The sequence below is a fragment of the Capsicum annuum genome, chromosome 3 (genome assembly GCF_002878395.1).
Source record: "Capsicum annuum cultivar UCD-10X-F1 chromosome 3, UCD10Xv1.1, whole genome shotgun sequence".
Classification (NCBI taxonomy): domain Eukaryota; kingdom Viridiplantae; phylum Streptophyta; class Magnoliopsida; order Solanales; family Solanaceae; genus Capsicum; species Capsicum annuum.
Window position 1 is genome coordinate 37,116,027 of NC_061113.1, and position 23,845 is coordinate 37,139,871.

A 23,845-nucleotide genomic window follows, 5' to 3' on the forward strand; every position below is an offset into this window, starting at 1 on the left:
ACACAGTACCCTTTTCAAACCTTACTTATGAGATTACACTGGGTATGTTGTTGTTGTAGTGCCTTAATTTAATTTCACCGAAAATTGGCAAGAGGAATGTTATCAACATTCAACCTGAAAACTAGGGACTGCTGCATGCAGTGGTGCTAAATCCCAACTTTAAAAGGGTTTTAAGGATACAGGAAAACAAGTAGTCAATAGACTGCAGCAACATTTGGTGAATGGCCAAGACAACTTGCGGCAAAGTGTATACTGACTGGCCAATATGTTGGGTTCGAAATCGAGAGGGCGTCATGCGAAAGCTTAAAGTTTGCAAACCATGAGATGATAAATCAGACGACAAAGAACACAATACTTAAAAGCATTAAATTATTATATGTTTTGGCCAATCGACCTACATATTATAAAACCTAATATTAAAAAATATTAAACCTATTAGGAGAAATTCTTTAATGACTACATTATGGAGTCTCTTGTGTTATGGTATGAGAAGAGAGTCTTCTATTTATAGATGTCCAAAACCTTTCCTCCAAAAAAGAGGTTAGCCAAATATGAAAAAGAATTATATTTTTTTCTTTCAGAAAAAGTAAAAGAATTATATTTTTTTCTTTCATGAAAAGTAAAAGTAATTATGGTAACTTTTATTTTCCTTCTAAGAAAAAATAAAACTTAAATATAGTAAGAGAATCAGGGCAAAAACCCTAACACAATATTCAGTAAACATCACTCATAAAGGAAATGAACACATATTAGATGGATGAGAACCTTTTCATTGCCAGAAAAGTTCCAAGTATGTTATACACAACTGTTGCTGCTATATTTTGCACTCTGCCCTATATTTACAAATGTTGCTATAATCTACTTTAGAGGTTTCAGCATGAGTCGTCAATACATATTATCCTTCCCAACTTCAAGCTAAAAAAGATCATTGGGAAGTTTTGGCATGTTTCATTGCAAGGATAAGAGATGTATCTGTGGGGGTATTGGTTAGTATCTCTTCTACATATGCGTCAGGACAATTATCAGTTGTCAAACTCTGCAGTTGAGAATAAACTTTCATAAGACTAATCAGGTTTGGTATACTCGAGCAACATGTGCGGAGACCTGTATATCTTCACTAGTGTCCAGTATAGGACTTCCTCCACTACGAGCTCACCCTCTGCTCTTGCAGCATATATATCTTCACAAATGGCAATCAATCTGCGTGGAACAAAAGTCAACACATTTTTGCTTTAAGTAGAAGTGTACTCGATTTTATTTACAGCAATTTTAATAATCAGACCATGACTTAATATTACCTGTCACATGAAGGAAGATTTTCATATGGGATTCTCATTCGCAAGTCGGAGCACTGTAGTCTGATGAAGCGGCCAACTGCTAAAACAAATGTGATGTAGAGACCCCATATACTGAATTTGCTGAGAGTGTCACCTAGCAAGCCCTCTAAAACAAATACAAATTGTTAGTGATCAACATACTTCACTTAATTTCTTATTCCATGTGAAAATAATCCATTACTTACGTGGTGTTTCCTCTGATACAATTATGGCCATAGGCCCTCTCAACCCTCCACAGCCTTTTACATCCAGTGAGTTGATATCATGGAAGGACCACCAGTCAGAAACTCCCCGATTTAAAATGATATCCGCGCTAACACCATTTGCCTGTAAAAATCAGTTATTGGGACAAATATCTTTAGTTGGCTACAAACTAGAAGATGAAATGCAAAAATAAATCTGATAGTAGCTTTAGCCAACTACTTTGCATACTACAATATCATCAAAGTTAATATCTTAAAAAATTTGCTAAAATTTAGCTACCTTCTCTTAACATGAAATTTCAAATACTCGCTCCCTTCCTAAATGCTTGTTTTATCGTTACTAAAAATAGTTATTCCACAGTACTTGTCATTTTAGAAAATCAAGACATAATTGAGCATATTTTACCATTTTACCAGTAGCACACTTTTCATTTATTGAAGAGATAATACATGTTTCATTAATTAAAGAGTAGAAGGGAAGCCTTGGAGTAACAAGTAAAGTTGCTGTCATGTGACCAGGAGGTCACGGGTTCAAGCCTTGGAAACAGTCTCTAGCAGAAATGCAAGGTAAGGCTGCATACGATACACCCTTGTGGTGGGGCCCTTCCCCGGACACCGCGCATAGCGGTAGTGTACCGGGTTTCCCTTTATTAATTAAAGAGTAATCAAACAGAAATGATTAAAAAAATTAAATACGCATATGATGGTAAAAATACAGAGTTTCTTAAGGGGTGTGCAAACCAAAAATGTGACAAGTATTGAGGAACGGAGGGAGTAATATACACATTCAGTTTAGTAAGGCCATCTTACCTCCTCTTCGATAGTCCTAACTTCCCCAGAACCAGTCAAGCGAAAATATCTAGGATATAGATTATATGCTCGGAAACTATTGGTGGAACCATTCAAAACTTTTTTAACTTCCGATGGCTTTGGACAATCTGCAGAATCAAGAGTTCTTTCATATTTCACAACCTCCTTGTCTTTAGGCCTGTCCCTTGTAAAAACCCAAGAAAATTTAACATCCATATCTCTCAGAGACAGAATGAATCTTCTCTGAACAACATCCGGAACCAGCCACAGAGTATTTGCATCAGGTTGACAGCAGATAAGTTGGATATCATTTATATTGTATGTATAAAGATAACCATTGGGATCAAGATTAAAATCATCATGGAGATGCTTAAATGGAATCATTTCACAAAGAGTAGTCTGGTAAAGGGTTAACCTTCCTCCACCTATTTCTTTGATATCAAGCTGAACCCTCACATCATTTACAGGATTTGCAATGTTAGTTGGATTACCGCTGCTGTACATCTGCACCAAAGAACAGTTTCAATATTCTGAATTTACAAGACCACAACACGTACTACCAAGAAACGATTAGAAGTTATAGAAAGGAAAATTTGAATAAGCTAGGGATGACTGAGAATAGTTTTCAGATCTCATGTCTATATGGCCACACTGCTAATAAATAAGTATCAGCTTTTGAATAACTTTCTTTCCCATTTGTCTTCCTTTCTTTTACATCTACATTAATGCAGGTATATACAGTAACACAAAACATTACTTTATCACAAGATACTTAGTCATGTAACTCACAAATTGGTACATCAGAGCGGAACTGTGTGATCCAAGCCAACACACGATGGATCCTCTACTAATGGATGAGCATGGGAATGTCATACATCTCAAGTTAAGACTTCCAGATAAAGATAATCAAACTTATATATCTAGACAACAGAGTGAGTCTTTTAGCAACGTCGAAAGGGGGAGAGGATATGCGGGGAGCACAATAAAGGAAGTTCCCTAATTACTGAGATTTCTATGCAATATCAACTATGACACAACAACTAACAGCACTCCACATAATATTCTTAACGATTCTTTTTTACTTCATAATAACATAATCATTAAGAGCATAACACACATTAATTTTATGATTCTCTTAATATTCAAATGACACATCAAGACAACAAGAGTTTTATTATTTTGCAACACTACTGACGGGTCTGTCCAAAACTCCAATAATTATAGGGGTATACTGCTAAGACACACTATAAAAGTCTGAGAGAGGGTGGTGGAGATAAGGTGAGGAGGGGTGTGTTCATTACTGAGAACAAGTTCGATTTTCATGTCAGGGCGTTCTGCTACAGAAGTCATTCATTTTGTGAGGAGACTTGTGGAGAAGTATAGGGAGAGGAAGAAAGATCTACATATGATGTTCATTGATCTAGAAAAGACCTATGACAAAGTTCCAAGAGGTTCTATGGAGATGCCTAGAGACTAGAGGTGTACTGGTGGCTTACATTAGGGTGATGAAGGACATCCTAAGTAAAAATATGGGAGTTGACTCAGAACACTTCTCAGTCAAGATGGGATTGCATCAAGGATCAATTCTTAGCCCATTTTTATTTGCCTTGTTATATTGACGCATCAGATGGTGTATGTTATTTGTGGATGATGTAGTACTGGTTGATGAGACTTGTAGTGGAGTCAACGCTAGGCTGGAAATTTGAAGATAAACCTCGAAGTCTAAAGGGTTCAGATTGAGCATGACGAAAACATAATATTTGGAGTGCAAGTTCAGTGAGGCATCTTATGAGGTAGGCATGGATGTGAGACTTGATACATAGGTCATCCCCAATAGAGTGTGTTTCAAGTACCTTGGATCTTTGATCCAAGGAAATGGAGAGATCGATAATGATGTCACATATTGTATTGACGCGGGTTGGATGAAGTGGAGGCTCGCTTTCGGAGTCCTGTGTGATAACAAGATACCACTGAAACTAAAAGGTAAATTCTATAGAGTAATGGCCAGATCAAATTTGTTGTATAGGTAGAGTGTTAGCCAGTCAAGAACTCCCATATTCAGAAGATGCAAGTTGCAAAAATGAGGATGTTGAGATAGACGTGTGGGTATACCATGAGAGATAAGATTAAGAATAAGGATATCCGAGACAAAGTGGAGCAACTTCTGTGGTGGACAAGATGAAAGAAGCGAGACTGAGATGGTTTGGACATGTAAAGAGGAGATGCGCAGATGACCTAGCAAGGAGGTGTGAGGGATTGGATATAACGGGTATGAGAAGAGGTAGAGGTAGGTTGAAAAAGCATTGGGAAGAGGTGATTAGACAGGATAAAGCACAGCTTCAACTCACCAAGGACATGACCTCAAATAGGAGGATATGGAGGGTGTGAATTAGGGTAGAAGCTTAGTAAGTAGTCGGGCTTTGACTCGTTTTTTAGGCTTGGTGGGAGCTTAGGAGCATTGATTCTGTTGTAGTAGTAGTCTTATACATCTATTTTCTTTTCAGTTATCACATTTTCTCATTGTTGTTACTATTTTTTTCTTTGTAGGCTATGTACAACCTTCCTTATTGATTGATATGTTTCACTATCATATTCCCTTTTTGCATACTTTGATTTGTTGCAATTGAGTCGAGGGTCTTTGGAAATAGCCTCTCTACCTCCCCGAGGTAGAGGTAAGGTCTACGTACACTTTATCTTTTATATATTCAACTCATTAAACGGACCAGATTTATGATGGATTGGGTCCTAAATAAATTTAACTATTGATTTTTTTATAACCGTAGTGTTCAGGTCAGCTTGCGTGTACATCGACTAATTCCACAAAATACATGCCACCTTCCAATAACAATAGGCACCAAGTAACTCTATCCACTAAAGCTAGGTTAGATGGAAAGAAATCACCTAATAATTTTGTATCAATTGGGATGTGAACTAGAAACTTGATGGTTCTCACCCACACTTCATTGATTTTAATATTTTTAAACTAATGTTTTTTAAAAGTTTACAGTTACCACATCATTAATTATACCAGAAATTATATTTCTGGTTAAAGTGACCACGGAAGCTAACTTGACAAAGTTGAGTGACTTTTGGAAGACAAAACAAAGTTGAGTCACTATGATGACCAATTACCCAATTTTTTTTTTAAATCTAAACGCCTAACTCCAGCCTAACCCCTACCTTGAGAAGGTAGAGGTCGTTCCAATAGACCTTCAACTCAAGTAAAGCATATCAAATCAGGAATAAAAATGAAATACAGTAGTGAAAAAATCATGCTGAAAATAATGGAGAAAAGAGTCGTAGCAACAATAAATAATACGATAACTGATCAAAGAAACAACAGGTATAATAACATCAAATAATAAGACAGTACAACAATAATATACCCCGTGTAATCTAACAAGTGGGGTCTAAGATGGGTGGTGTATACGCAGTCTTACCCCTACCTTTTGAAGGTAGAGAGGTTGCTTAGATAGACCTTCAGCTCAAGCAAAATAGATCAAAAATTAAGTAGCTATAGCAAATATACTAATGAAGAAGACATACTGAAAAAAAATGGAGAAGAGAACAATATCAACAACAATAATATGATAAAGCGAAGTGAAGGAGACAATACAATCAGAGAATAAGATAGTAGGAGAGTAATAAAAAAAATATTAATAAGGAAACTAGACAATGTGCGACTATGTACTCATTTTCTTTCCTAATCCCCTAAACCTTCATATATTTCTATCTAGGTTCATGTCCATGATAAGCTACAGGTGCACCATGTCATGTCTAATCACCTCTCCCTCATAGTTCTTCGTCCTACGTCTACCTCTCCACGTACCTACTATAGTCAACCTCTCATACCTCCTCACTGAGGCATATGCGCATCTTCTCTTCACATGTGATAGTAGGAGAGTAATAAAAAAATATTAATAAGGAAACTAGACAATGTGTGACTACGTACTCACTTTCTATCCTAATCCCCTAAACCTTCATATATTTCTATATAGGGTCATGTCCACGATAAGCTACAGGTGCACTATACCATGTCTAATCACCTCTTCCGCATAGTTCTTTGTCCTACGTCTACCTCTCCATGTACCCACCATAGTCAACCTCTCATACCTCCTCACCAAGGCATATGTGCATCTTCTCTTCACATGCCCGAACCATCTAAGTCTCGCCTCCCTCATCTACCACATAGGTCACTCCCACCATGTCCTGGATATTTTAGTCAATCCCATCTCTCCTAGTATGCCAACATGACCATCTGAACATCCTTATTTCGGTTACTTTCATCCTCTAGACATGCGAGTTCTTGACTGATGTTGATCTGCCCCACACAACACACCTGATCTAACAACCACTTTATAAAACTTATTTTTAAGTCTTATTGACACATTCTTATTGCACAACTCACTGAATGCAAGCCTCCATTTCATCTGCCCGCTCTAATATGATGTGTAACATCACTGTCAATCTCCTATTTCCTTGGATTATTAACCCAAGATACTTGAAACTTCCTGTCCTGGAGACGACTTATGTATCGATCCTCACTTCCACATCTGCCTCATGAGTACGTCACTAAACTTGCACTCCAAGTACTCTATCTTAGTCCTACTCAACCTAAACCCTTTAGACTCTAAAGTTTTTCTCCAAATCTCCAACCTATAGTTAACTCCATCGCATGTCTCATCAATCGGTACTATGTCATCTACAAATAACATACCCCATGACACCTCTCCTTCATATGTTGCGTTGGTTCATCCATCACCAAGACAAATAAAAATGGGCTAAGAGTTGATTCCTTGGGCAACCCCATCACGGTTAGGAAGTGTTTTGAGTCTCCTCCCATGTCCTCATATTGGTCTTGGCATCATTGTACATGTCTTTGACACCTCTAGCTTTCAAACATTTCCATAGAACCCCTAAGGTCTTTGTTATATGCTTTTTCAAAGTCAATGAACATCATATGTAAGTCACTCTTTCTCTCCCTATACTGCTCCACCAATCCCCTTACGAGATGAATGGCTTATGTGGTCGAATACCCCAGCATGAATCCAAATTGAATCTCAAAAATAGACAGACCTCTCCTCACCCACATCACCACCACCCTCTCTCAAACTTTATAGTGTGGCTTAGAAGCTTGATATCCCAATAATTGTTGCAATTTTGAGTTTTATTATTTTGCAAAGGAGGAAATTCTAAAACTTCAGGAAATACAGTTGCTTGAACAGTATTTTCAAAACTGTGAAAAAGAAATATTCGAATTATGTCCTGAAATTCATTGGTAAATGGACAAAGAATTTAGTAGAAGCACATGGAAGGAACTATTCTTAGTTACTAGAAAGAGGAAGAGTTTGCCTACAGGGTATTACCGGTGTACCTTGAGTGGCACTGAAGGTGAAACATAAAACATGGAAAAGGAAGAAAGAGGAGTAAACAGAAAAATGCTAAGAGAAAAATTTGCTGGAGAAGTCTTCAGAGGAACGGCCAGAAGCAGCAGTCCTGACATGGACCTTCAAAAGAGATGTGATGCCATCTCTTCTAATGCTGCCAAAACAATCACTGGAGAGTCATAGTATAGCCAGAACAATCACTCAAAAAGAGGTGCAGATGATAAAAGGGCAGCCCCGTGCACAAAGCATCCCACGTTCATGTAGGGTCCGAGGAAGGACCACACCTCAAGGGTGTGGTATAGGCAGCCTGCCCTGATACAAGCATCAGTGGCACCACAGCAGGGGGAAGCTACATAAGTCTTATACCAAGATTTAGAGGCTTTGGTATCATGTGAAAAAAGAGGAGAGAAAAGAAGAGAGAAAACTCCTATAAAATTGGTTGTTAATATACAAAAAGCGAAGTTTCCTGATAATTAAGATTCCTAATTATTATGATAAAATCATTTAGAATATCCCATACAATATTAGTAAATCTCCTGATTTTCAAGACATAAAAGAGATTCAAAAGTAAAGTAGTAAAGGAACTCCCCAATGCAATGACAAAAACTCTTTGTTGCGTAGGATTGACGTGAAACATATGCATGAACTTCTCCAATGTCCAAGAAAAGAACAAAACAAATGTGATGAAAATTCTACTAGTTGTTCGATGATATTGAGGGGAATTGTAGATATAATATTCACACACTGTCCGGGCATGCAAGCACTGATGTGGAATTGCTAATTCCCATATTTTCTTTATTACATTTCAGTGGTATAATGATTTGATAAAGACATCATAATGTGCTTCAGAATATGTAATCCGTTTATCTGAATGAAAACTACTACTGTATACTTCTGAATGAAAATCTTGACGTGCAAATTGTATAGCACATAGATCTGAATATCAGTTCACAAACCACTTACCAGCATGGGAGCCCAGATTACACAGATCAATACAAAGAACAAACATATTCCATTACAGAATTTGGTCATCTTAGTCTGCTTCTCCCCTTGTTTGTGTGTAGCTCTGTTCAGAACAGCATCACATTTGACAAGGTACAAGCTTGCATTTATGTCTTCCAACTAGAAAAAAGTTATCAAAACATCAGTCTCGCGGAAAAAAAATCCTCACCTTCTCACTTCTGAAAAAAAGACAAATATGCTCGCCCTACTAACTTGAGAACCAAAACCAGGGAAAAGAGACTTCTTTTCAAAAACAATTCCTCCTAGGTTCTATTGGACATTTTCACACCAAGTCAAGAAAGATAGTTATGCAATTAATCCTCGTTATAAACCAGACTTGGAAATTCTCTCAACTTTTCTTAAATCTTCTTTCTTTTTGTGAGGGGTTGTTTCGGGTTGGGGGGGGGATGTCTCACCTTTAGCCAGTCATACATTGTCAATGAAGTTCTAGTGCAAGACCAGTCCAGTACACATCGTAATTCATACAGGAAAGGAAGAGCACGATATAGCCGGTAACCTAGATAATTGATTTGAGAAACTTTGCTGGTGAGGAATTGGCGATACAATGTGCTCTTGTGAGGAACACCATAGCGGATTTGTATGGCTTGCAAAGCCAGAGATATTGCTTTTGTTAGATATATTGCACGGAGGGCTAATCCAGCAGCACTTTGCTGTGCATCTATATTCCAAGCATACTCCGTGACGACATATGTAAAAAGAAAGAGATTTGACATGTAAAAGATCACTTTTCCTGTGGCAAATGAACAGAGGTATATGATGCGGTCAACCACAATCAAGAAGAATATTGCCTGCAGAAGATCATAGAAGAGAATCAGAGGCGAAATATTATCATGCTGCAGGTATTACTATTTCAGCGGGGTTATAGGAGCTTTCTACATAGTATCCTGCTAATTGAAATGGAGTACAAGAATCACTGACATATTCCTTCAGAATTGCAATTCCGCGGACACATGAATAAAACATAAACATGCCAATACTGCAAGAAAGATACAGGACTGTTGATCTACATTTTTCATTAGTTGATCAGTACTGGAGAATTGACCAGTAGAGTCGAAACAACTTTTCCTGAAGGAAAAGATTGTTCATGTCTGGTTATCCCCACAACAGTGCACAATATCTTTAATAAAAAGAATTCTGCAAAGCATGAAAAAGACAAATGTAACACACACTTACCATCAATATAAATACATACTCCTCGGGAAACTGATCCTCAAGTTGGGAAACATCCAAGAAGTCGCTTTTGTTTTTTTTGACAGATTGGTAGAAAATAGCAACCAAGAAGAACACGCTCAAATCAGCACCAAAAATATAAGCATAAAGATCAACTTCTCTTCTACCCCCGCCTATGATGGAGAGTATACGGTATGGAAATCCAACTTTTTCAACAGCACCTATGCTTTGTGCTCCACGGATCTCTTTTGCAATGTCAGCAGCTGGAGTGAGTGATTTGAACTGTTCATGTGTACATTCTGTCAATGGGCAGGCATAGACCACCTCAAAAACAGCCAATGCAATGTTTGGATTTTCACTACTCTTTTCGATGCTTTGAATTTGGACCCTACTAGAACAAGAACAGCGGCTGGGGTTTTGGTTTTTGCATCTATCATCGTGCATAAGTTTTAGCAATTCATTTATTCCAGATTCGATCCTCTCTGGTTGGATTCCATCCTCTGGCCACATGTGAACATCCATGGACAACTGGACAAAGTATGGTGGAGATTCTGCCTCCTGTGTTAGTGATTTCCAATACCTACTACAACCTCTGATCACCATTTTCACCATATTCTTGAATGGAAGGAAGATCTTCTTCACCTTCTCACTCCACTCAGATGCCACTAGGTCCTCCTTTGGGTCCAAAAGTCTACTCTTCCAAGTACTGTATCCTAGAGAAAACCATTCACCATCTTTTGCCGTTATAGAGCTCTGTATGAGGGTAAACAAGTACACCAGAAATAGTGGCAGTGAACTTACGACAAAAGCTGATGTTATCCTTTTAGTAGGAAAACCCAACTCTTGAAGAGTAGTGGACTGAATGCTAAAACCACAGTGCTGAATAATTATTTGATAAAGATACTGGATCAAAATGTATATTTCTGTGTAGATTAGCATGATGACCCAAAAAATGTAACTTGGCCCAGTGTTCACACAAAGCGCATACAGAAAGAGAGCTGCCAGATACACCATAGAAAGCAAACTAAAATTCCAAAGGAAGACAAGAAGAAAGCCACAATAGCACACAACGTCATAATTTGAACGTATCTGGGACCACATGTGACAAAAGATTCTGCCAATTTGCAAACTTGCTGCTTCAGCCGTTCTACTCCTATCTGATTGCAGAGAAGACGAGCGGTCCAGATGAGCGTACGGAGTATTCTCACTATCTCTCTCACAAGATATTCCATCCCCAGCAGTTGAGGTCTCATTAGAATCAGAGTCATCTGGTGGAATGTTCAGAAAGCTAACAATGTTGTTTACAGCCTGATTCCCAATGGACTGTACTTGAGAAACACCATCACCAATCAACTGTACCGCAGAAACTAATGGATTATCCTTAGATTGGCCTTTTCTTTTGTTTTCTTTCTCCAGGTTCAAAGCACTATCACCTGCATCGTCTTCAACTTCACTTATTTCACACAGAGGAGTTTCAATTGGGTGTTTCATAAGTTCTGTTGCAAATGGGCTTTCTGCCCTGCTACTATTTGGAGATTCAGGGAAATCATGAGAAAAAACAGAGTCTGCATTAACATCAATCTCCGGTTTCTCTGGTTTTCTTTCTACTAAATTTGGAACTGAGAAATTCCTTCTCCTCCTTATACCCTCACTAGGAGGAGAAGTGTCACCACGAGTGGCAGCAGAATTTGTATCTGTGCTGTGAAGCTGTATTTGTAGGTTGAGCATCTCCGACTTCATCTTTTCCACTTGCAAATTTCGCTGGCGCTTCTTCTCCTCAGATTCACGAATGTACTGTAACTGTGCAGTCTTCCAGGCAGCTTTCTTCTCTTGCTCACGTACAACAGCACCAATTTGTTCTGCCTCAAGATAACGGAACACATATTCAAATTCTGGGGAAGAGAACATGTATGATTGCAGTGAGACGAGCACAAAAATTATGATCTCGACCAAAGCTGATCTCGAGGTAATGCGAAATCCATAATCGTATTTATAGAACCCAATCACCTCATAAATGTAATCTATAGTTTCACATTTTCCCGCATTAAAATCACCAATAAATGGAGACTGATAGGCCAGAGAAAGAACTATGACAGTAAAATTGTACATGCGAAGATACTTGAATATCTCATTTTTCTTTTTCAAAATCGTAAGCCTCATCCGGAAGAAGATCAGAGCAAAGCCAAGATATCCGAGATGTAGAACATCATACTCGAGGGTACCCGTTATCAGTATCAAAGCAAGGACAAGGTCTAGAAGATGACAATAGCAGTAAAGCCTCAAGTAGTCAAGAAAGGTCCACATGCTTTTGGTTTCAAACGAAAGATCTCGCCACACGAAAGAATTCTTGCGCTGTGAGACCATCTGACGATATGTAAATGACCCTGATAAACTGGAGGTGCGATCAGCACGGAGCTTGAAACATGCAAGCATGAAGACCACATAATAACTGATCAGCGTTCGAGGGTCATCAACAGTAAACCCTGTCAGAAAGAAAAGTCAAAAACAGCTCAGATAGTATATAACAAAAAAGTTCCAGCAAAACATCCACAATACAACTACAGGTGTTAAATCTTGAATCAGACAGTTAAACAATTGGCAAAAGAAGCTGCTCCCAAATTTAAGAGAAAAATAGAAGGCATCAATCCATTTTTCTTTTAGCAACTATTTGTTCATCTCAAAATTTTGTTTTGGTGAAGGTGTTTTTTTGAGCTAACTTGTACCATGGGGGGGACTTGGGTTTTCTCCCAGATTTGAAATTCAAATCCAAAAAGGGATGGGTTCAGGAAACAAATAAGTTGATGCTTCCGCATATACAAATGGATACCATAACAGGAAACAAAAAAGGAACAGATAGCATAGCACTATTTTGAAAACAGATGGGAAAGAAAAAGGAATGTTCATTTTCCTAGTCTTCTGTTGTTGCACGAATGATGCTGCTTTGATATGTGTTAATAGAGCCGAGGGTCTTTCGGAAACAGCTTATCTCCATGATGTAGGGGTAAGGTCTGCGTATGCTCTACCCTCCCCAGACCCTACCTGCTAGACTACACCGAGTATGTTGTTGCATGAGGCTTCTATCTGTATAGAAGATAATTGGGTATCGTTTGTAGATAATCATACTATTTTGGTAGGTTCTCTACTTTTTGGCGTACCACTTGTATACAGACTTTGTTCCCAACATTAATAAAACTTGTATTACCTTATTATAACAAAAAGAGAAAGGACGTTGAAAAAATAAGGAAAGTGCAAGGAGATGAAAAAAATCAGACGTGGTGTAACAAACTACAATGCCTAATATTACTGAAGAGTCATACCGAGCCAACACTTTTTACAATAATCAAAATATGCATCCGAGCTGCTCCAGCAATCATGACAATGCACCGTCTGATTTGGTGGGTGCTGATTTAAAGGCATCAAGCTCTTCCACATGGCAAAGTATTCAAGCAAAAGAATCAAAGTAAACAAAAGTACAAAAATGGGCCAAACTTTACAAATGATTCGCCGTTTTAGAAGAACACAAGAAGCCAGCAAAGCAATGTAGAGCAAGGAGACAGCGTTAAGTAAAGCAAAGCTGGCAAGAAGCAAGGCGAGCATATTGATCTCAAGCCCGAAGAGGTTGAACATATTCTCCACCCAGAATTTCAAATAAATTTTCAAGGTAGTTTTCTGCATCTCAAGTCTTTCTTTTCTCAGTGAAACAACAAGCCTCTTATTCCACTTATGACTTTCTTTTCTGCTTCCCCAGATAGAACCAAAAGAATATTTACTTCTATTACTATACTCGGAGACTCCTCTGTTAGAGGGCACATCATCAGATGATTGATAGAGATTCTGGCCTAAGTACGGCCACGACTTGCTTGATGGTCGCATTCCTTGCGTAGACAATTCACTGGAGTCCGCTGCTGGCTTGCTTTCCCCATCAGGAACTAAAGGCAATACATCTTCTTCTGAGACGAACAATGGACAAGGTTCGCCAGATCTATTGTCATTCAAATGAGAAGCTGGCATCTTTTCCAACCAATGGAAAACATTATACTGAAGTGTACATGCAGCGATAACAAGCACTTTAGCCCTCAAACCTGCTTCAAGACCCCAAAAACTTGGTCTATACACCTCAAGGCCCAAGATAACAGATAAAGCATAATGCTTTTGTCCAGGAAACATCCCAGCCTGTTTACCCCACATCTGAAACAGATATTCCGTGGCCACTATAAGTCCAGTGTAAATCAAGAACAACTTGGATGGTATTCGGGAAGCTTTTGGCAGGGTTGAACAGAGGACAAGACCCAGAAGATAGAAAAACCCAAATGCACTTATTGGAGATAATGATGCATAAAATAGTGCTATGAACAAAATCTTTTGACTGTGCCAAATGAGAAACCGTCTGATGAAACCGAATACCCCAAACTGCGATGGACCAGGATCTTCTGAATGGAAGTATTTGCTTTGTCGCCTTTCATAGCTATACATTTGCATCACAATTACGATTGCAAGAGACTGCCAGACATTTTCCAATAGTGATGCTCCATGGTGATAGCCAAGGTATACCTGAATATCAAGGTTTCTGGACACCCAGGCCTCGAAAGTGGGGAAAATGCTCAAACTATAGATAAGAACAAACACTGAAATTGCATAGACCTTCAGTGGATACCATAGGCGCCTCTTTGTCTTCTCAACTAGTTGTCTTCCAATGATCCAGAGCAGAAGAAGGAAGATGTACCCAAAAGATACATAGTTGGGCGTCACCAGATACACCGTGATAAGAATAGTAATAAAAGCTATATAGGTTCCAAACGATCTATATACAGACAAAAATCTCTGGCCTATGGCACTGAGATATGAAGCTATCCTTTTTTCTGCAAGGAAATCAACACCATTATGATAAGACGGTAAAACGGGACTAATTAAAACAACAGTTTTAATACATCAGAATTCGTACGAGGACAATACCCAACATTAACCAAGAAAATTTGATGAGTAACCATTGCTATTACATTAAGTTACAAAAGATAATCAGGCAATTCATCTTCCAAAAACATCCAAATGCTGCATGCCAGTCTTGTCAGAAGGTTAGACCTGAAAAAGCACATCTGGATCGAATATCCAGTAGCTACAACTACTATGCCCAAGTCCCAAACAAGTCAGGCCCGCTATATGTAACCTCACAGACCATGTTAATCCTTTTAAACTCATCTTTTCTTTTAGAATGGTAACAGTCAACCTTTTAAAGTCAACTTAATCCAATATTATTGAAAATAAGATAAATAAAAATAAAAACATAGGACAGAAAATAAAAGTACTAATATGACTAAGACAAAAGTGAACTAACAATTATCGTCTATATAGATCTTTTTATTCGATTGTGCCCCATCTTTTGCTAAGTCGCAGGATCCAAGAGACTGTAGGTCCGTGAGACAACTTTCTTCCAAGTGATTTTAGTCCACCCTAGTTGCACCTTCACTTTCCATGGTTTACATCTACAGACCAGTGCATTAGCATACATGACCAAACCATCTCAAACGACCTTCTTTCATATTATCCTCGAAGTATGCTACTTCAACCTTCTAACAAATATGGTCATTTCTAATCTTGTCTAATATTATAACATTGCACATCCATCTCAGCTTGCACATATCTGCGACACTTATCTTTTGGATAAGTTAGGACTTATTGGCAGCCCAACATTCACTCTCGTGTGACACAGTTGGTGTTATACACATTTTATAGAACTTACTTATCACTTCGATAGGCATCCTTTAAACCATCTGATTATGATTTTATGTCTTAGAACAATGAGCCTGGACATCTAAATTGTTTGCATTAAGGCACCGCAATCCCATCTAGTCTTAGTTCGATTTCTCTCTTCTTATGTTGACTAAACTTGCAGTGCATATATCCAATCTTACTTCTTATCCTAAAACTCTTATTTCTAGAGTATTTTTCCATAGTTCAAGCTTTTGGTTATACTTTTGCGGGTTCCGTCAATAGCACAATAGCGTCAACAAATAGCATACATCATGAGACCGCATCTTGCATTATGTTGGTTTGCTCGTCCATATAATGGTAAAAGATTACAAGCTCAATGTCGACCTCTGGTGTCAATCCACAGTTATGGAGAACTCCTTTGTATCTCCTATAAGTATTCTCACGCTATTGATGACTCTTTTACACATTCCCTTTATGCATTAATATATTTAATATGAGAAGTTCTTTTCCAACACCACCAAAGGATTTTTCATTAGTCTATCATACGATTTCTCCAGGTCAAACAACACCATGTGGTAGATCTTTTTTCCTTTCACAATAAACTTCCATCAAAATCCTTGGCGAAAAATATAGCCTATGTTGAAGATTTACCAGCATAAGTATAAACGCTTTCTCTGTCGCCCTTGCAGTGTCCCTTAGTCTACGTTTTAACACTCTTTCTTAGAGTTTCATTCTATAACTCATAAGCTTTCCATAATAGTTAGCACATCTTTGGATGTCTCCTTTGTTTTTATTAAATTGGAATCAGGGCACTCTTTCTCCACTCATCGGGTACCCTAACATTGCTCAGTATAACATTAAATTTTTTGGTAAGTCATCCTATTCCAATCTCTCCAAGACACTTCCAAACCTCTACGATATACCATCTAAACTGCATGTTTTCTAATGCTCACACTTTTCATGGCATCATATACCTCTGCTAGCCTACTTATATGAGTGTAGCCGAAGTTTCTATCATGCACATATGTTTGGAGATCTAGAGTGCCATTATGAGTTGAACAGTTGATCAAAATAACCTCTACATCTCCCCCTGATCTCATTATCGCATGCCAATACTTATAGGGAATCGTCTTTCATACACTTTACCTGGCACTTTACCTGGTTTGAGTCCTTACTTCTCTAGAGTTTTACAGCCTTAAGGTTTTCAGTGGTTATTACTTGTAAGATCTAGCTCTAGAGTCCAATGAGCTAGTTTGCACATATTTGTCCGATTTGTTAAATAAAATTTCTAGTTTAACAAAAAAAAAAGAAGTCCGTACTTCTCTTCTCTCTCTGACGTGCTATTTAAACATTTCTTTCTCCCCTTCTGTTGTCACTAGTTTTTGCTACAAGCCACCACGACTTATCCTCAGGCTTTATCATAGCTTTCTTAACGTCGCACTTGTACTATTCAAAATCTTCTTCATCTTCTACTTTTGGTAACTATCTATACCACTTTCTTGAGCCCCAATAACTCTTTGCACCTCCTCATTCCACCATCAGGATTATTGTGGTCGAGTTCCTACACCTTTAGGATACCTCAGATTTCGTTTGGTACTCTTTTAATCCAACCTAACATTCCGACCACAAAATAATCGCATCCTCCTCCAGGTCACATACTCCTTCCCCTCGTAGTTTTTTCTTGAACTAGTTGGTTATCCTTTAATACCCAAAAGTTTTCTCCTTTTTCACTCTCCCCTTACGCTTTACATCCACCAACCTATCTTGGACAGTAAAGGCTTCTCGTGGTAATACCTTCTGTCCTTACATAAGGTTCTATCCCATCTTCTAGTAAGGATGAAGTTTGTTTGACTACCATACATTTTATTAGGTGACAATCTCTTTCTAAATATTTTTAAGCTACAACTAGATTACAAGCTAAAGTGAATATCCAGCGACTGATGACTTTAATTTCTTTGTTGCCCATTAGAAAACATACAACCATCACGAATTAGCCGGGAGAAAATTCATACCATGTGAATGATCAGGATCATGGTCTCTATTAGTGGAAGAGGCATAAACAGACAACAGGACTGATTTGTTTAAGCCAGCTTTCAAAATGCTAAATCCCACAGGAGGACAAGGTGCATGCTGCACAATGGCTGAAAACGAGAATAGCACATCAAAGCCATGGTTATGAACTGCACAGAAGCACGCAAGCACAGCTATCTCAAGGAAATCATAATAGCTATCGCTTTGGAGTAGACCTGCAGGAGTTTGGAAGGATGCATCAAAAATGAAAGAAAAACAAATGCGGTAGAGAAAGAAAATGTGCGAGAGCAAGAGAAATGAGCTAAGTATTCATCCGGTAGATGAAATCAAGACAACCAATCAAAAGAAAACATACCCAACTGAGACAGGATCACCATACTCAATGAGCTTTTATGCTCCAGTGTTTCTGTGATTAGATTAAGCTGAAGAATATACAAAACCGCAAAATGAGCCTCGCATAGAAGGATTAGAGACTGACGCATCTTTTCATTGATGTCATGGCTCAGAAGATAAACAAAAAAGAATATCACTGAAACAATAAAAACAATCAGTTAACACCTTGCACCAGACCAGGCACTACATAAGAATCTTCTTCAAAATACTTTAATTTGGGCCCATTACACCAATAACCTACCCAGGTTGTCTGATAAAACTTACAATATACAGCATGGATGAATCCAGGTTTTGTTGCAATAATGAATATAAGAACTAGCATAATAGCTCGAGAACATTTTCGTAATCCCCAGGCAACTGTTGCCACAATCAATACTTTGGTCTCTTCTTTCACTGCAATTACAGAAGATAAAACAGAGTGATGAAATTGAAGCGCTACGGGGAAACTGAAAAATCTAAGTCGAAGCCACAAAAATAAAGAGACATAGTATAGAACAGAAATGCAATCACTTCGTGAATCAAAAGAATTCCCAATCACGAATAAATTAAGGAAAGGCAAGCAAATTATGAAGCCATTACATGCTATCGACAGTATTAATGGCAGCCTAAGTTGAAGCAATGATATGCTCCAAATAACTTCTGCATCTTTTAACTAAAGAGAACAGTATTCTGGCAATTGGCATTACTGACAGAAGGGTAAAAGATAGGAGCTTAAAAAAAATTGGTGTTGATTTTTTTTTTTTAATAACGTAAATGTATTTCATTCATAAACAAGGCCGAGTAGCCATATATAATGAATAAACTATTAGAATATAAGTAGAAATAGGAATACAACAACAACAACAACAACAAACCCAGTGTATTCCCACCTAGTGGGGTCTGGGGGGGTAAGATGTACGCAGTCCATACCTCTACCTCTAAAGAAGTAGAAAGGCTGTTTCCGATAGACCCCCGGCTCAAGTCACGAGATACCACACAAACTCATAGTAAAGCACAGAACTAGATTACATAACATAAATACGGCACCCATAAGTATTAGAAAACAGAGGAAAGCACACAGATTCGTAATAAAACATGGAACGCGGAATCATAACAAGAATAAAACCCCCACCAAGTAATTCCCTACATTAGCAACCCAAACCGGCCCTAGTCTTCTGCCCTAATTCGCGTCCTCCAGACCTTCCTATCTAGGGTCATGTCCTCGGTGAGCTGTAACTGCTCCATGTCCCGCCTAATCACCTCACCTCAGTACTTCTTCGGCCTACCCCTACCCCGCCTAAAACCATCCAACGCTAGCCTCTCACACCTACGAACCGGGGCATCCATGCCCCTCCTCTTCACGTGTCCGAACCATCTCAATCGGGCTTCCCGCATCTTGCACTCCACTGGAGTCACACCAACCTTCTCCCGGATAGTCTCATTCCGAACTCTATCCCCTCTAGTCAGCCCACACATCCAGCGCAACATCCGCATTTCTGCCACCTTCATTTTTTGGACGTGGGAGTTCTTAACTGCTCAACTCTCCGCTCCATACAACATGGCCGGACGGACTACCACCCTGTAGAATTTGCCTTTCAGCTTGGGCGGCACCTTCTTATCACACAACACCCCCGACGCGAGCTTCCACTTCATCCATCCCGCCCCAATACGGTGCGAGACATCCTCGTCAATCTCACCGTTACTCTGGATCACGGACCTGAGATACTTGAAACTATCCCTCTTACATACCTCCTGTGATTCCAGCTTCACTACTACCTCATTCTCCCGCCTCACGTCATTAAACTTGCATTCCACATACTCTGTCTTGCTTCTGCTCACCCTGAACCCTTTAGACTCAAGAGTTTGCCTCCACACCTCTAATTTGTCATTCACACCCCCTCGAGTCTCATCTATCAGAACTACATCGTCTGCAAAAAGCATACACCAAGGCACCTCCCCTTGAATACGCCGCGTCAACACATCCATCACCAACGCAAACAAAAAGGGACTAAGAGTAGATCCTTGATGCAATCCTGTCAAGACAGTGAAATGCTCTGAGTCTCCTCCCGCCGTCCTCACCTGAGTTTTCGCTCCATCATACATATCCTTAATTGCTCTGATATATGCCAGCGGTACTCCACTCACCTCCAAACATCTCCAAAGCACCTCCCTGGGGACTTTGTCGTAAGCCTTCTCCAGGTCGATAAACACCATGTGCAGGTCCTTCTTCCTTTCCCTATACTGTTCCACCAACCTCCGCACCAGGTGAATTGCCTCCATCGTCGAGCGGCTAGGCATAAATCCAAACTGGTTTTTCGAAATAGACACTATCCGTCTCAGCCTCACCTCGACCACTCTCTCCCAAATCTTCATAGAGTGACTCAATAACTTAATTCCCCTATAGTTATTGCAACTCTGGATGTCACCCATTCTTATAGAGAGGGATCATGGTACTCCACCTCCAAGCCTCGGGCATCTTTGCCATCTTGAAGATTTCATTAAACAATTCAGTCAACCACCTTACACCAGCCTCTCCAACGAACTTCCAAAACTCCACCGGTATCTCGTCCGGCCCCGTCGCCCTACCCCTTCGCATCCTGCGAACAGCCTCTCTAACCTCTTCTACCTTAAAACGTCTACAATAGCTAAAATCCCGACACTCCTCTGAGTGCTCCAGTTCCCCTAACACAATAGCTCTATCCCCTTCGCCATTCAAGAGCCTATGAAAGTACGACTGCCATTTATTCTTAATGTGGCCGTCCTCCACCAACACTCTACCGTCCGCCCCCTTAATGCACCTCACCTAATCGAGGTCACGACCCTTCCTCTCCCTAGCCTTAGCGAGTCTAAACAACTTTTTCTCCCATCCTTTCCCCTGTAACCCTGCATACAAGCTCTCAAAAGCGGCCGTCTTAGCTGCCGTGACTGCTGACTTAGCCTCCTTCCTAGAAATAGGAATAGTATATAAAAATTCTACTTGGAAAAGGATTGTACTATAGTGTCTATAAATAGGGTCTCGATGTAATTATGTAAACACATAATTCAGTAAATTTTTCTCCATTAATTCTCACATGGTATCAGAGAGTTGGTTAGAAACATCAGAAAAAAATAACTGTCAATTCCGGTGACTGATTTGTGTCATATTTTATTTTGTGGGCTGTGTGAAAAATACAACACCACCAAAAGAATCGAAAAGATCAGGAGACAAAAAACTGACCAAAACCGCCGGAATATTACCTGACAAGCGCCGGCCGGAATCCTGAAATTCCGGCGAGATCTCGTCACGCGCCGGCGCGTGAGGCCATGACCGGTCGAATTTTTGAGTTGTTCTTTTTTCCGTTGGGGTCGCCGATCAATTCCGACTCCGACTACTTACTCTTTTCCAGATTCCACCAAGTATTTTGAGATTTCGATCGCCGGAACCTAAATTCCGGCGACCATATTTTTTAGTAACTGTTTCCAGACATTCAGTAACTGTTTCTTAGGATTTTTAAGTCAAATTCCCAAGATGTCTTTTGGGCATGATATTTTTGGCTCCAAAAATATAGGAATTGGAAGTTCAAGTCCTATGATCACTTCCGAACCTTTAATGGGAAGTTTAAATTATTTAACCTGAGCTTCCTCGGTTGAATTGTGGTGCAAAGGTCAAGGTGTCCAGGATCACTTAAAGAAAAGGCTAGTGTGGTAGATGAAAAGGCAAAATCTAGTGCGGAAGATGCGAAAGTTAAAGAGCAATAGGAGAAAGTTAACGCTCAACTATGTAGTCTCTAATGGCGATCTTGTGATTCCAAGTTGATGCCCTTGTTTCGTCTATTCTAGACGTGTTATTTAGTTTGGGAAAAGGCTCGTGCTTTATACACTAATGACTTATCTCATTTTATGATGTGATATCTCGAATGACCAACTTGAAGAAACAAGAATCTGATACGTCTACTTACTTGGGACAAGTACAAGCAGTCATGGAAGAATTTGATACATTGATGCCCGTCACTGCGGATGTGGAAAAACAACAAGAGCACAGACAGATGTTGTCTTTAGTTCTTACACTTGCAAGACTTTCTACTTACCATGATGCTGTACGTGATCAGATTTTAGCTAGTTCTACGGTTCCTACAATTGATGAGTTATTCTCTCGTCTGCTTCGCCTTGCTGTGCCTCCCAGTCACAAAGTAATTTCATCTCCCACTGTTGGCTCTTCTATTCTTGCAGCTCAAACCATAGAAAAACGAACATATCAGTCTATGGAAATTAAAGAGGAGGAGGTCGTTCTGGAAAATCTCGATCGAAGTGTAGTTATTGTCATAAAGTTGGACACACTTAGGATATGTCATAGTTTGCACGATCCACCACCCAGTTATGATCCTATTGTTGTAAAGGAATATAATGAGTTCCTTCGGAATCGAGCAAGTAAGAAAATATCTCCACAGCCTAATCGACCATCCAATAATGCTCATATTGCCGAAACAGAATATGATGAGTTCCTTCAGTATCGAGCAAGTAATCAGACATCTCCACAAGTAGCCTCGGTTGCCCAACCTGATGCTTGCTTTTGTTGCTGGTAATCCTTTTGCTTGTGCTTCACAGTCTAGTACTCTTGGATCATGGATTGTGGACTTGGGTGCTTCTGATCATATTTCTGGTAACAAATCACTTTTGTCTAATATTGTTTATTCATAATCTCTTCCTGCAATTACTTTAGCCAATGAGATCCAAACAAAACCAAAAGGAATTGGGCAAGACAAACCCCTATCTTCTGTCACTCTAGACTCTGTTCTTTATGTCCCTGGTTGTCCTTTTAATCTTGCATCTGTTAGTCGTTTGACACGTGCCCTTAATTGTAGCATAACTTTTTTATGACTCTTTTCTAATGCAGGACTGCAGTACAGGACAGACGACTGGCGCAGGACATGAATCACAAGGCCTTTACCATCTTACCTCTTCAAATTCCTTCACAGCATGCTCCGTTACAGACCCTCCAGACCTAATTCACAAATGTTTGGGACATCCGAGTCTATCCAAGCTACAAAAGATGGTGCCTAGTTTGTCTAGTTTATCCATATTAGATTGTGAGTCATGCCAATTTGGGAAACACACCCGTGCTACTTTCCCACGTAGCATTGAAAGTCATTCAGAGTCTATTTTCTCATTAGTACATTCTAATGTTTGGGGTCCTCTTAGAGTCAGTTCATATTTAGGTTTTCGTTATTTCGTTAGTTTTATTGATGATTTTTCAAGATGTACATGGATTTTCTTCATAAAAGATCGTTCTGAGATATTTTCTATATTCAAAAGTTTTTGTGCTGAAATACAAACTCAATTTGGTGTTTCTATTCATACTTTTCGTAGTGATAATGCCTTAGAATACTTATCCTCTCAGTGTCAGGAATTTATGACTCATCAAGGAATTGTTCACCAGACATCTTGTCCATACACACCTCAGCAGAATGGTACAGCAGAAAGGAAACATAGGCATCTTCTTGAGACTGCTCGCACTCTTCTCATTGAATCCCATGTTCCGCTGCATTTTTGGGGCGACACAGTCCTCACATCTTGTTATCTAATTAATAAAATGCCATCATCTTCTATTCAAAATAAGGTTCCCCGTTCTATATTATTTCCACAGTCACATCTCTACTCTATCCCCCCTTGTGTCTTTGGAAGCACATGCTTTGTTCATAACGTAGTCCTTCATGCTCTCAAGTGTGTCTTCCTTGGTTACTCTCGAGTTCAAAAAGGGTATCATTGTTATTCACAGGATCTTCATCGCTACTTTATGTCCATCGATGTCACTTTTTTTAATCTC

At 39.2% G+C, this 23,845-nt stretch overlaps 1 protein-coding gene across 5 annotated transcripts in view; it reads right to left on the reverse strand.

Annotated features, from left to right (window-relative positions):
• Positions 1-754: 754 nt before the first annotated feature.
• Positions 755-23,845, reverse strand: part of LOC107863925 (piezo-type mechanosensitive ion channel homolog) — a 53,639-nt gene continuing 30,548 nt past the window's right edge. For 4 of the 5 annotated variants that reach the window (XM_016710130.2, XM_016710128.2, XM_047407930.1 and 1 more), the window contains 11 exons: positions 18,328-18,456; positions 18,026-18,199; positions 17,652-17,885; positions 13,248-14,789; positions 9,934-12,413; positions 9,156-9,548; positions 8,701-8,859; positions 2,351-2,854; positions 1,523-1,664; positions 1,299-1,443; positions 755-1,200 (listed from right to left, as the gene is read on the reverse strand). In XM_016710130.2, coding sequence (XP_016565616.1) covers positions 1,065-1,200; positions 1,299-1,443; positions 1,523-1,664; positions 2,351-2,854; positions 8,701-8,859; positions 9,156-9,548; positions 9,934-12,413; positions 13,248-14,789; positions 17,652-17,885; positions 18,026-18,199; positions 18,328-18,456 — 6,038 coding nt within the window. In that variant the 3' untranslated portion in view covers positions 755-1,064. Of the gene's footprint in view, positions 1,201-1,298; positions 1,444-1,522; positions 1,665-2,350; positions 2,855-8,700; positions 8,860-9,155; positions 9,549-9,933; positions 12,414-13,247; positions 14,790-17,651; positions 17,886-18,025; positions 18,200-18,327; positions 18,457-23,845 lie in introns of those variants that run through there. The other variant, XR_001672495.2, reaches the window with a different exon arrangement.